The 11,624-nt window shown below is 42.2% G+C and overlaps 1 protein-coding gene across 6 annotated transcripts in view; it reads right to left on the reverse strand.

Moving 5' to 3' along the window:
* Positions 1–11,344, reverse strand: part of CLTRN (collectrin, amino acid transport regulator) — a 29,467-nt gene extending 18,123 nt beyond the window's left edge. For 2 of the 6 annotated variants that reach the window (XR_005931220.1, XM_041119530.1), the window contains exons 1-2: positions 4,746–7,867; positions 4,311–4,369 (exon numbers count right to left, since the gene is read on the reverse strand). Coding sequence is in view for 5 of the 6 variants with exons in the window: in XM_041119530.1 (XP_040975464.1) it covers positions 4,311–4,369; positions 4,746–4,812 (126 nt within the window). In the remaining variant the exon portion in view is untranslated. Of the gene's footprint in view, positions 1–4,310; positions 4,370–4,745; positions 7,878–9,856; positions 9,990–10,632 lie in introns of those variants that run through there. The other 4 variants (XM_029999171.2, XM_029999170.2, XM_029999169.2 and 1 more) reach the window with 4 other exon arrangements.
* Positions 11,345–11,624: the final 280 nt, after the last annotated feature.

Here is an 11,624-nt window from a genome sequence, read left to right on the forward strand (position 1 = left end):
AGCTTCTTTAAGTCAGAGTAACAAAAAGGGTATCTCAAAACAGGAAAAATAATTTGTAGTGAGGAACTCCAGCCCCAGCTGAAAGAGTAAGCACTTTAAAAAGACAGAATAAACAGAAAGCTGCAAGAAATGGGGGAGGAGACCAGCAGACAAAGCTCAGCAGAAATCAGGGGTCTGCTTGAGTGAGGAGAAGATGCTCCAGACAACATTCTGGGCAGAAGGGCAAGAAGCCCCAAGAAAATGGTGATCAGACAGGAGGCAGAGGAAATGGAGATGGCTGTGGGCTCCATATGAACAAGAACCTATGTACATGACTGCATGAAGGAATATGCAGGGGGGAGGCAACATAATGAGGAGGAAAAATATGGCAAGAATACCTTTAAGCTAATAAACTGTATGAACTCAGGACAAGTGGGCACAAATTGCCAGAAGCCACTTTCTAATCATCAGCTTTCTCCAGTCAGAGGGATAGGTGCAAAGAAACCCAAATTGTTCTACTCTGGGGCTTTATCATTTTCATCTTTATCCTCCAGTTGCAAAGGCCTGGACTGCCGCTGATGACTGAGGATGTTGCTTCTGTTCTTATGTTCCTATGAAGTGCAGCTATTGATGTACATTTTATGCTGCTATAGAGGAAATGTATTAAATACCATTTGCAACCACACACTATAAACTTAAGATAACTCTGTTATCAATGAAACATTACATGATGGTATCAGAACTATTAATGTCTACCATTTTTGCTCTACAAAGGAGCAAACACAAAGACCTTGATTCAGTTGCACTTGCCATCCTTTCTATGTTATGTAGGAGCAGAATTAGACACAGCTGACTCTAAAAGCCAGTCTTGAGTGCCTGTTAGTGAAAGAGGAGGTTGATGAGATAATGGGTAAAAGATGATGAGTGTAGGTTGTTGATGGGGTGAAATGCTATAGTAGTGCTCTAAGGAGAACAAAATTTAAGCTAGTAGAATGAGATTATAATATTACAAGAGTGCCCTGATGCCCCGCTTTCAGCTGGGATAGAGTTAATTTTCTTCCTAGTAGCTGGTACAGTGCTGTGTTTTGGATTCAGCATGCGAAGAATGTTGATAACACACTCATGTTTTCAGTTGTTGCCAAGTAATGTTTAGACTAAGTCAAGGATTTTTCAGCTTCTCATGCCCAGCCAGCAAGAAAGCTGGAGGGGCACAAGAAGTTGGGAGGGGACACAGCCAGCACAGCCGACCCAAACTGGCCAAAGGGGTATTCCATACCATGGGATGTCATGCCCAGTATAAAAACTGCGGGGAGTTGGCCTGGGGGGATCACTGCTCAGGAACTAACTGGGCATTGATCAGCGAGTGGTGAGCAACTGCATTGTGCATCACTTGTATATTCCAGTCCTTTTTTTATTATTGTCATTTTATTATTGTTATTATCATTGTTAGTTTCTTCCTTTCTGTTCTATTAAACTGTTCGTATCTCAACCCGCAAGTTTTACTTTTTTTTTCCCCGATTCTCTCCCCCATCCCACTGGGTGGGGGGGAGTGAGTGAGCAGCTGCATGGTGCTTAGTTGCTGGCTGGGGTTAAACCATGACACCTGAGCAACCTGATCTGATTTCAGCGTTGACCTGGCTTTGAGCAGCAGGGGACTAGGGACCTTCCAAGGTCCCTCCCCTCCTGAATGGTTCTGTGTTTTAACTAGACAGCCATTCAGACTGCAGTGTGGCTACAGACATACGAACACACTTCCAGGTCCCATTTGGTGGTAAGACACCAGGTGCACATCAGCCTTTCTCCCCTTCATCCTCTACCTTGGTAACAGCCTGAATATATGAGCCAGAAGGGAAGTCCACTTTCTACTTCACCTGGCTGCAGCCCCTGAGGTGCCAGCTCTTTGACTCTTACTGTTAAACTGAGTGGTGACACAGAGTTACATAGACTTCTCAGTGCACATCACTTCGGCTCACTCCCTAGTTGTCTTTGGCCCTTTTGAATTAACCCTCTACCACTCTGCTAACTCCATGAGTAGGAGCAACTACTGACTAGCAGCTGTTCCAGAAGCCACTCATAAAGTTAACACCATCCTCAGACAGACTCATAAATCACCTTCCTTCCATTTAGGCTTACAGACACCATGTTTCCTCCCACTGGTTAGCAAACAATGTCTCTGTCAAGTGCACCCATTATTTGCAAATAAAATGATAACAGCTAAATACTTACTGTGTCTTAGCTGCTCTTTCCAGCGCCATTGTGATAAGAACTATACAAATAAACTAAATGGCACTCCCTGCCTCAAAGTACAGCCTACCTTGTGAACAAATTAAAAAATGGTGTCCTGTCTTTATCAGCCTCACACAAAGTGGATGGCATGCACTAAACCATGGGGAAAACTACACTAACCTATTATTTCCTACGCCCCTGAATGTACATTGGAGTTATCCTGCCAGTCCTAGAACAAAATGCCCACAGTGTCAGGGTTTTCTGCTATCATCTAGCTTGAAGTGACTTGGAAATGAATGAAATGGAATTCAGTAGCAGAGCATCATACAAAGATCTTCTAAGCTGGCTGTGTCCTACTGTGATACAATGACAGTACTATGCTTTTCTTTGCTAAAATAAATAAATAAAATCTAAAAATGTCCCAAATTCTTCAATCAAAATGGATTTCAGTTTGATAGTACTTTCAGTTTTCAGTTTCAGTCATTTGCAGAGAAGATTGCAATGGCTATGAAAAGGAACTACTACCTGTGCACTTAATAAATTGTTATTTGTGGGCAATTTTGCATGGCATCAGACCACTTTCAGCATGTTATTGTTCTAAAATGCTGTTCTAGATTGCCCCATTCTTAGGGCTTTCACACGTTTTGTTATATAAAATAAACTACCATCTATCTACAAAAACCAATAGGCTCCTCAGTTATTGCTTTTTTCTTGTAATATAAAGTGCCTTTAAGATTAATGATTTGCATCATACTCTTTTTGGATGAAAAATAAAAAAATCACAAATGATCAAACAAAACCCCCTTATTTTACTGTAGTTGGAGAAGTAAAAAGCACTAAGAGCGAGCATTACTGGAAACTGCAATTTTCATTCTGTGCTACTATTTTGAACCAAGATTAAATCAAAACATTAGCAGTTATCATCAAGAGGAGCTTCAATAATGATTTTGACCTATTTTCAGCCATAGGATTACACTATTTTTAATAAATTTTTAAACAAACCAGGTTCGCAGTACTGTTTAATTAAAGTCTCTCACCCAAGAGGATTGACTTCAATATGAATTTCCACAGAAAAATACTTTAGCGTGTATCTTGAATATTTCTTCCCAATTCTTCTGGTTTATGAAGTTACCAGCGGAATTAGGTCCCTGCTAATGTTAGTTTAAATTACCTGATATTTCAGGGTAATTTTAGAGCAGCTTCTACGGTCATAGGGAGATTCTCGTATCTCCAGTCTCTTATAACATGTAACCAACTGCTGCTTGTTTCCCAGGACTCCTAACACAGACACCAGACTTCCAGCAGAGACGACTGCCCAAGACATTTCATACCTAATTTTATGCTGAGCCCTGTAACACGCTGCAGATTTGCTCTAAGCATTCAAAACTGCAAATTAAGTACTGGGTTCTGCCATATTTCATAGCGCTTTAGATCAGGAAGGACCATTCAGTCATCTAATGTCCCAATCTCTTATGTATCACAGACCCTTATTCTCACACCAGTGCTTCTACATTAAGCCCAAGGACTTAATTCAAGCCAAAGCATTTCAGTCCTCATGAGACTAGCCTGTGCACCACAGGCAGAGAAAAGAAGCCACTGTCCAAAGCCCTACATTAGTAGGGAATTGATGAGATATGCTTGAATGATCTCTACAGATCATGCTCGTCTGAGAGCCTGACATAAAGTCCCATTTCATAAAGACCTAACAATCTTTTCCTGCTTCTCTTCCCAGACATGCTTGACTTTACAATTAGCACTCTCAAGCAGAAGTGCTTTTCCCAAAATACAGACTTAGATTTATGCAGCACCTCTCATGCATAAAGTGTAACATCTCTACTGTTTTTCCAGGAAAAAAAAAAAAATCTTCGACAGAAAATTATCTTTATGAAAAGGCAAGCTTTATAATTCTCTTAAAGGATGCCATTTTAAGGAGTGTGCTAGTCAAATGTCAAGAAATGGATGCCTGAATCATGCCTTGAGCAAGCTATTACAATTAACACTTCAGAACAAATTGCTTGTGCTGCCTTCAGAAATTTTACAGTATATATTACTTCTATTTTGGCAGATATTCAGTTAGAAAGAATATGTGAAGATACTTTACTTACTGCATTATCTCCCAAAGCTGTTTTGATACTAAGCCGTACTTTGAAAGCATTCTGTGCATCTGACACAAAGAGAAAAAAGCAAATATATTGATAGTCAGCCAAAATAGGATTTGAAATCATTTACTTCTCTAATTATTTCACAAACAGCAGCTTCTAAATGTGTCTTAACAGATCACCTGGTTAGAACAGAAGTTACTAGCATGAAAAAAGCTGCAGCCCTACAGAGTCTCAGTGAGATTTACCATGAACTCTTTAAGTGAGATCAACTTCCGTACTTAATTTGCAAACTCATAAAAGAAGTGAATGCTCGGTGATTCAATCTTCAAACTGGAGACTACCAGTTAAAATAAAAATCTGAGAAGCTGGCAGCTTTGTAGGCATAAACTCAAAGCTACATTTACCTGGGGAAGGATGGGAATCAGCTCCAAAACTTACCTGGCTTGCAGAGCTCAGCATGAGCAATGGCAACTACAGTGAGAGTAAGCAGCAAAACCCGTAACATCCCGTCAGTGTGGAAAAGTTGAGGAAAAAAGAAGTGAGTCTCCCCTGTAAAGCACTCTTAAACTTTCTGTGACCCAGGATTAAAGCATCAGCAGCACAAGTGAGCAACCAAGTAAAAGGTTTAATAATTAACCCCCGTTATTTTAGCTAAAACAGGCACTAGAAACAACTGTCTTCTGTTAGCTATTTACTACCTTTCTCCGTAGTAAAAAAAAGCCATAACAAGTTTTTCATTTTCCATCTTCCTTTTTAGAATAATTCAAAACTTTGCACAGTGCTCCAGGCCAACCTTTTTTCCCCCCAGATGCAATGTCAGACAAGCACACAAGATGCCTGAGGGACATCGCACCAGCGCAGTGGTGGTGGGATGCCATGTTGTCACCCACAGCAGGTGAATTTGAAGCTTGGCTGCCAAGAGATTCCAAAGGAAACTGCCACCCGCCTTCCTTGGGAAACTGGCTGGCCCCACAGAGGGCCCTTGAGGATAAAGGAAGACTGGGCACCCTTTTCATCCCTCCAAAAGAAATGTGTGATGAACACAGAAGCCCTGGCCCCCAAAAAACAGGGCTCCGGATTTGCCCCTCATTTGCCTTTGAACTCACAGCACACCTGAAGGGCTGGCCTGGTGACCCCAGTGCTGTGTCCCCCCAACCCTGCCCCAGTCTCACTCCTGCATCCTGGCTCAGGAGCTTGTCTGAGCCTGGCAGAGCAAACGCCTCATTCCACACAAAAACACCCACATCCGAGGCACTGCTTTGCACAAAAAGAACAGTTATAAAGGTGGAGAAATACTTTCTTGCTGTCGGAGGATCATTACAGTAGCAACTGGAATAAGAAGAGGTGCAATAAAAGGACTTCATAGGAAGCATGATGGATAAGGACATATTCTTGTTTTGTAGACATGACATACTGTGTATACACATATGCATGCATATATTTTAATATTTTAAAAAATATTTTAATATGCACTCTACACTATCATGCACTGTACACTATTAGTCAAATGTTTACCAAAACAAATAAATAAATGCAGAGAAGAAAGAATTCAGAAACTGAAATGTATCACAAGTACTTGAACGGTCTTTGCAATCTGGGCAGCAACATAGGATTATTTTATTCCACTCTGCTGCTGTACTGCCCGTGTAGTGGCTCTGATTAATGGTTAGTTCCTAAATTGAAGATCACTTCAAAACTACTTTCAGTTGGTCCTTTAGCACTGACAAGTGCATCTTGAGACTGCAAACCCAAAGACCTTCACAAGAATGACTACCAGTGAGAAAATTTTACTTAACTGTGGGACTGAATTTATGGAAAACGATAACCAGTATTTACTATGTAAGAATACTTGGACTTTCAGGTAATGGAGAACTTACTGTTTCACTAATATAATCTTATTTTTAGAAGCCACTGTTAGAGGACTTGATACCCTGTCTTTAAAAGTCATTAAATCAAGTTGATTCCTGGGCATCTGTTTACCCTCACTAGGCAACCAGTTCTGAGTACAAAACTATTGGATACATTATCTGCTTAGACGTTCAATCTATGCCTATGAAAACAAAAAAGTGATGTACTCATTTCTAATGACAGTTTAAATTAACACCCTGTATGTACATGCATCAGAAGGAGAGCACTAAAAGATGTAAATGTATGAAAGACTATCGGTTTTCTGTAAAGTTTGTAATTTAAAAAATCTTAAAAGAACATGAATGTAATCAGTTTCATGCTAAATTCACGTGCGTTGCTTCAATAACGAGCATCTGAACTTTTTTGTACCTTTGGGGAAAATACTGGAGAACTTGGGAACAGAGCAGAAAAGCCAAGCATCGTTTCCCTGCTGCCAGAAGGCAAATGGAACTGAGCGTTGATACGTGGCATCACCACTTCTCCCTGCTGTAAACCACTGTAAATCAGTTCTTTCCTTCGGAATCACATGGAGCCAGTGTCAAAGTACATCAGAGGCACACGACGCCCAGCAGGAACAACCTTAGAGGACATGACTGGATTCCCTGATCAGGGCTGCTGACTTCCAGCCAGGATGGCTGATTTTCCCCAATTTGTCTTGCTGGCAAGCAGCAAGACAAATGATCTTTTCCAGCGGAGAGGGGAGGAGGCCAGGAGAAGAAGCAGTGTGATAAACACCCCAGCTCAGAGCTCACAGGGAGAGCATCATGCAGTTGATGTATACGTGCACAGCAACTTGGATGCGTGTCAAATGCATCCGGCTGACTGCCCATGTGCTTATCAGGTTCTATATGCACAGAGCACTGCACATAAGCAACTGACTGCTGCACATCTATAAATCTTTTTGCAAAGCCAGAATGTTTTTTAAACAAGCCAGGTGGACAAGCAAGCCTAGACCAGGTGTTAGCAGAAAGCTAACTTTTCTCCAGATCAATGACATTTTTAAATAGTGTCTTAAAAAGCACTGTAACTTTTCAGGTTACAAATGGAGTATATCAGTATAATCTAAAAGGACAGACATTCTGCCACTTTGTGTCCCTGTCATAAATCTACATGTGTGGACAACATTCTGCCCAGCCTCTTTTCTCCCATTTTGGCCAGATATGTAGCACTGTTTAAGCATGTCTGCATTTGTTTGCCACTGATTAATCAGCCAGGCATCAGTTTTCTTGAACAAATGACAATCTACATGCACATACACAAGGTATGTTTTTAATTCAGCACTTTGTGAGGTATTAGATTTCTAAATAGTTCCTCTTTTAGAGTAATTTTGTTTTTCCAAACTACTGTTGAGCTACAAGTCATAGCCATGCAGAATCTCATGCACAATCTGCATCCCAGAAATATCATTGAACTAGTGCAAAGAACTATTTCTCTTTTGGCACTAAATGAATTTGTCTGTCTGGTTGAAAATAACAGTATCTCTATAATATTTTTCAGTGGCTGTGACCTCCAGAAGTTCATGTATTATCTGTATGTATATACTTAGCAGTATACCATAATTTGGACTTCCAAACAAATCAAGAGAGGACTGAAATTTCAAGAAAGCATATGAGCTGGTAAAACAAACAAACCCCTTCCATCTTCTCGATGCAATTAGCAATGTACTTTTCTGCTTCTTTCAATGTCTTTGAAATGGAAAATCCCAGGAAAGTAAAATATTGATAGCTATCATATAAGTTAATTAACAGCTATGGCCAAACTTAACCTCAGTTTTCAAATTTGACAAATTAACAGTTCTAAACTCCGAGGAAGTTAATCTTTAGTCTTAAGTAGTCGTGTTCAACTCTTATGAGGGGAGAGTCAATGTGCTACTCTCAGCATTAGTCACTCATGGAAATGTACCTGGAGAACTGCAGATCTAATTGTACACAGTGCTTTGCAGTTCCCCGGGTGCAATGGAAACGACAAACACTGCACGTCTTTTGCAGACTTCAGAGGCTGATGAGATTAGGATCTAAGTGAATGTCAGTATCATCCCATAGACCAGGGGGGCTGATACAGATCCAGCCTAAGTCTCATTAAATGGGAGATTTCCCAGTAACTTTTGGGGGAATAGGGTGTTGAATGAGGGCCGCCACCACTGTCAGCATTGTAATAATGCGAAAGTGACTTACATTGTGACGGAGTTTTTATCAGTGCTCACAGAAGTAGACAGTATGTGAAAAATCGTTTATCCCTCGAGACAGTAGTGTAGCCATTAGGCAGCAGGTGGGGGAAGGATGGGCTCTCTGGAGCTCACATACATTGCCTTGAAACGTGCACTTTGAAGCAGAAAGCACCAAGGATCGCCCACAACGGGGCTAGCGCTGAGAATGAACAAACAGAAACTTCCAGCGTCGAGGGGATAGTGAAAGGCGGTGCTGCCGCTGCCACTTCCAAGTTTATACTACAATCTACAGCCCCGAAGTGTCAATAAAAACTGACCGCTTCCCATCTCAAACCCACACTTCCTCAATGTCTCCTAGTCAACATGTATTTTCTGAGTCAACCAAATCCACGTTAGTGATTTACTGCCATTTCCCACGTTTTCTCTTACGTCCATTTTTTTCAGCTAGGAAAATAAAAGCTGTACGATTCCATGAGGAAGGGTACTGCTCTTCTACTGGAGCATATGGCAAAAATCATGATGAGGACAACTTTTAGATAATCTGTATGGTTACTAAACATATCTTTCTTTTTTTTCCACACGGGGCTTAGGCATACAACAAAGAGAGTGAACGCTTTCTGCTTACGTCAGTCCACAACGGTAGGAAATACGAGAAATGGAAACCTGAAGAACCACGTGAAAATGAAGCGCAAATGTGTGCTAGATGGAGCACCGGTACTCCTTCTCAGAGCTGGTCTATTGCGCATGCATAGTTCTGTGCATAGAACTTAAATGACGTGCAGAGATTTATAGTGCAATATGGTACCTAACTTCAAGTTATAGAAGAAAAGTTTCTCTGTTCCATGCTACTCTATGAAGTATAATCAGTGCAGCCGGTATTGACCTTCTCATGATGGGGTTCACATTGTGCCATACTGTGCAGGTATATTTTTCTTTAGGAAACATGGAAGAGTGAGTTCCACAAACTTCTTGAAGGTTTCCACAAAAATAAACTATGCCTGAAAAGGCCTGTGGTCTATAATCCCAGCATAAGGGCTAACAACTACTGACCAGAATGCTACATTACTTTGGATATGTGAATGGCTCTTGCCTGGAATGGCTGTATTGTTTCTTTCTGACACTGTATCAATTAAATTGTATGGAATTCTGCGCCTGCACTTGAATATCAATCTGCTGTTATGTGTATAAATTAATAAACAAACTGGAGAAAAACACAATTGTTGTATTCCTGTTTCAAAGAGGCATGACAGCTTTTTCCAGAATCATTATGACTATCTGTAACAGCTGATGTATTTTGCATTTTCTTATATATTTCAGTAGTGAAAAGGAGGATCTCCCTACAAGCTTAAAATGGTTCCTTCCCCAAGTATATTGGGAAAATGACAAAATGTAGCATACAAATGAAAGAAATTATTGGATTTCTCAATTTTGACTTACAGGTAGTTTAAAGGAAGGTTATTGTTATGGCACTTACTCTGTTGAAAGAAGGATGACTTCCTTAATGAAATAAGATTTATGAAACACATTTGGTTGTGTTTTTTCCAAAACTTTCATGGGTGTCAATGGTTCATCCGTTGTAAAATGCACAATACTGCCATCTTCTGTATCTAAGAAGCAGCAAATTATGTGTTATTTTACATGTATGTTCTGCACAAGTAAACAGCAAAAGTAACAGATGCCAACTCCTTCATTTTAAAAGGCAGTCTAGAATCTGAAACAAGGTCAAGTAATAGCAGAGAGGTCATGGTCTGAATATTCATTGGTCAAATAGCAAATGTAGCTGCTGACAATAGCAGTCACGTGCTTGATTTGAATAACTTCATTGAGCTTCAGAATAAATAAAAGGATACTCATTATGCTGTTAATGAACAGCACAGTCAATTACTCTAATTTTGATAAAGCCTGCTCTGGTATGCTTCAGGGCCAGCAGCTTGGACTATTTATGCAATATACTACCTCTAGGATATATGAGATAAGCTCCTACATTGTGGTTCATGACAATAATTTAGATCTTAATCAACAATGTACATTACTAATGGCTATGCAAAACACGCCCAAATAAAACCTACAAATGAATTGCCTCTGAAGGCTGCAGTCTATAACGCATGTCACTGAGGAATTGATTACTGACAACTTGCGTATTTCGACCCATCATATCCATGACAGTCTGTGCATTGTAACTCATTTCCTGCCACGAAACATGTTTATGATCAAGACAGGTAGTGTGCCTCAGAGATGATGAGAACATACCAGCAGCGTCAGTTAAATTCATCAGTGTACCAGTCTGGTGTGCCCCTGCTACACTGGAGCTGTGACTTCCCTCGATGCTTTGAGGCTGTAGGCCAGGGCAGCCATCCATCACCCGTGTTCACAGCAGCTGAGAGACACACTAGAAGCTTGCCTCGCGGCAGGCATCGTGCGCCTCACGTTTCCACACGTATTTTGCAAAGCAACCGAGGCAACTTACGGAGCACAAGCTGTCAGCAGCTACCTACTACAGCCGGGGAGCACCCACATAGCAGACACTACAACACGCAGAAAAAAAACCCGGCTAGCTGTCGCAATGCGCGCCATGCGCACTGCTTTCCTCAGTGGGGCTGGGAAAATATAATCACAATTATTAATTACAGATAATCACAATGGAAGATTCAGCGGACCGAACCTTTTCTGGTCTTGAAAGAGAGTTTAGCATATAGGAATCTAAAATGCTACTTCTCCACGCATTCACCGAATCCTGAATGTTTTTGCCGGGAGGAGCAACACAAACTCCTCCTCGTCTTCCAAGACCGAACAGCTCCCGTCTTCGTTTCCCGCGTTTCGCCAAGGCAGCTCGCCGAGAGCGGCTGTACCCGCCGGAGCTCCCCCACCGCCCGAAGCCGGTTTTCTCTTCCCCGCCATTTCAGCCGTTTGCCACCACCGGCCGAAGGGCGGCTGGGCAAACCACGACCCCAACCCGCCGGCCCCCCGCCGTGCCTCCCCGCACCCTCCTCAGCGACCCGGCCCTGCCCGCCCCGACCGGCGACACAGCCCCGTACCCCCTACGCCGGTTACTGCGCTGCCCGCCCGCCTCCCGGTCCCGATCCCTGTCCCGGTCCCGATCCCGGTCCCGGTCCCGGTCCCGGTCCCGGTCCCTGTCCCGATCCCGGTCCCGGTCCCGATCCCGATCCCAGTCCCGATCCCGATCCCGGTCCCGGTCCCGATCCCGCCGCCCATCCCCTCAGGCGGCGCGAGCGCCCGGCTGC

Source organism: Aquila chrysaetos, chromosome 23 (genome assembly GCF_900496995.4).
Source record: "Aquila chrysaetos chrysaetos chromosome 23, bAquChr1.4, whole genome shotgun sequence".
Lineage (NCBI taxonomy): Eukaryota > Metazoa > Chordata > Aves > Accipitriformes > Accipitridae > Aquila > Aquila chrysaetos.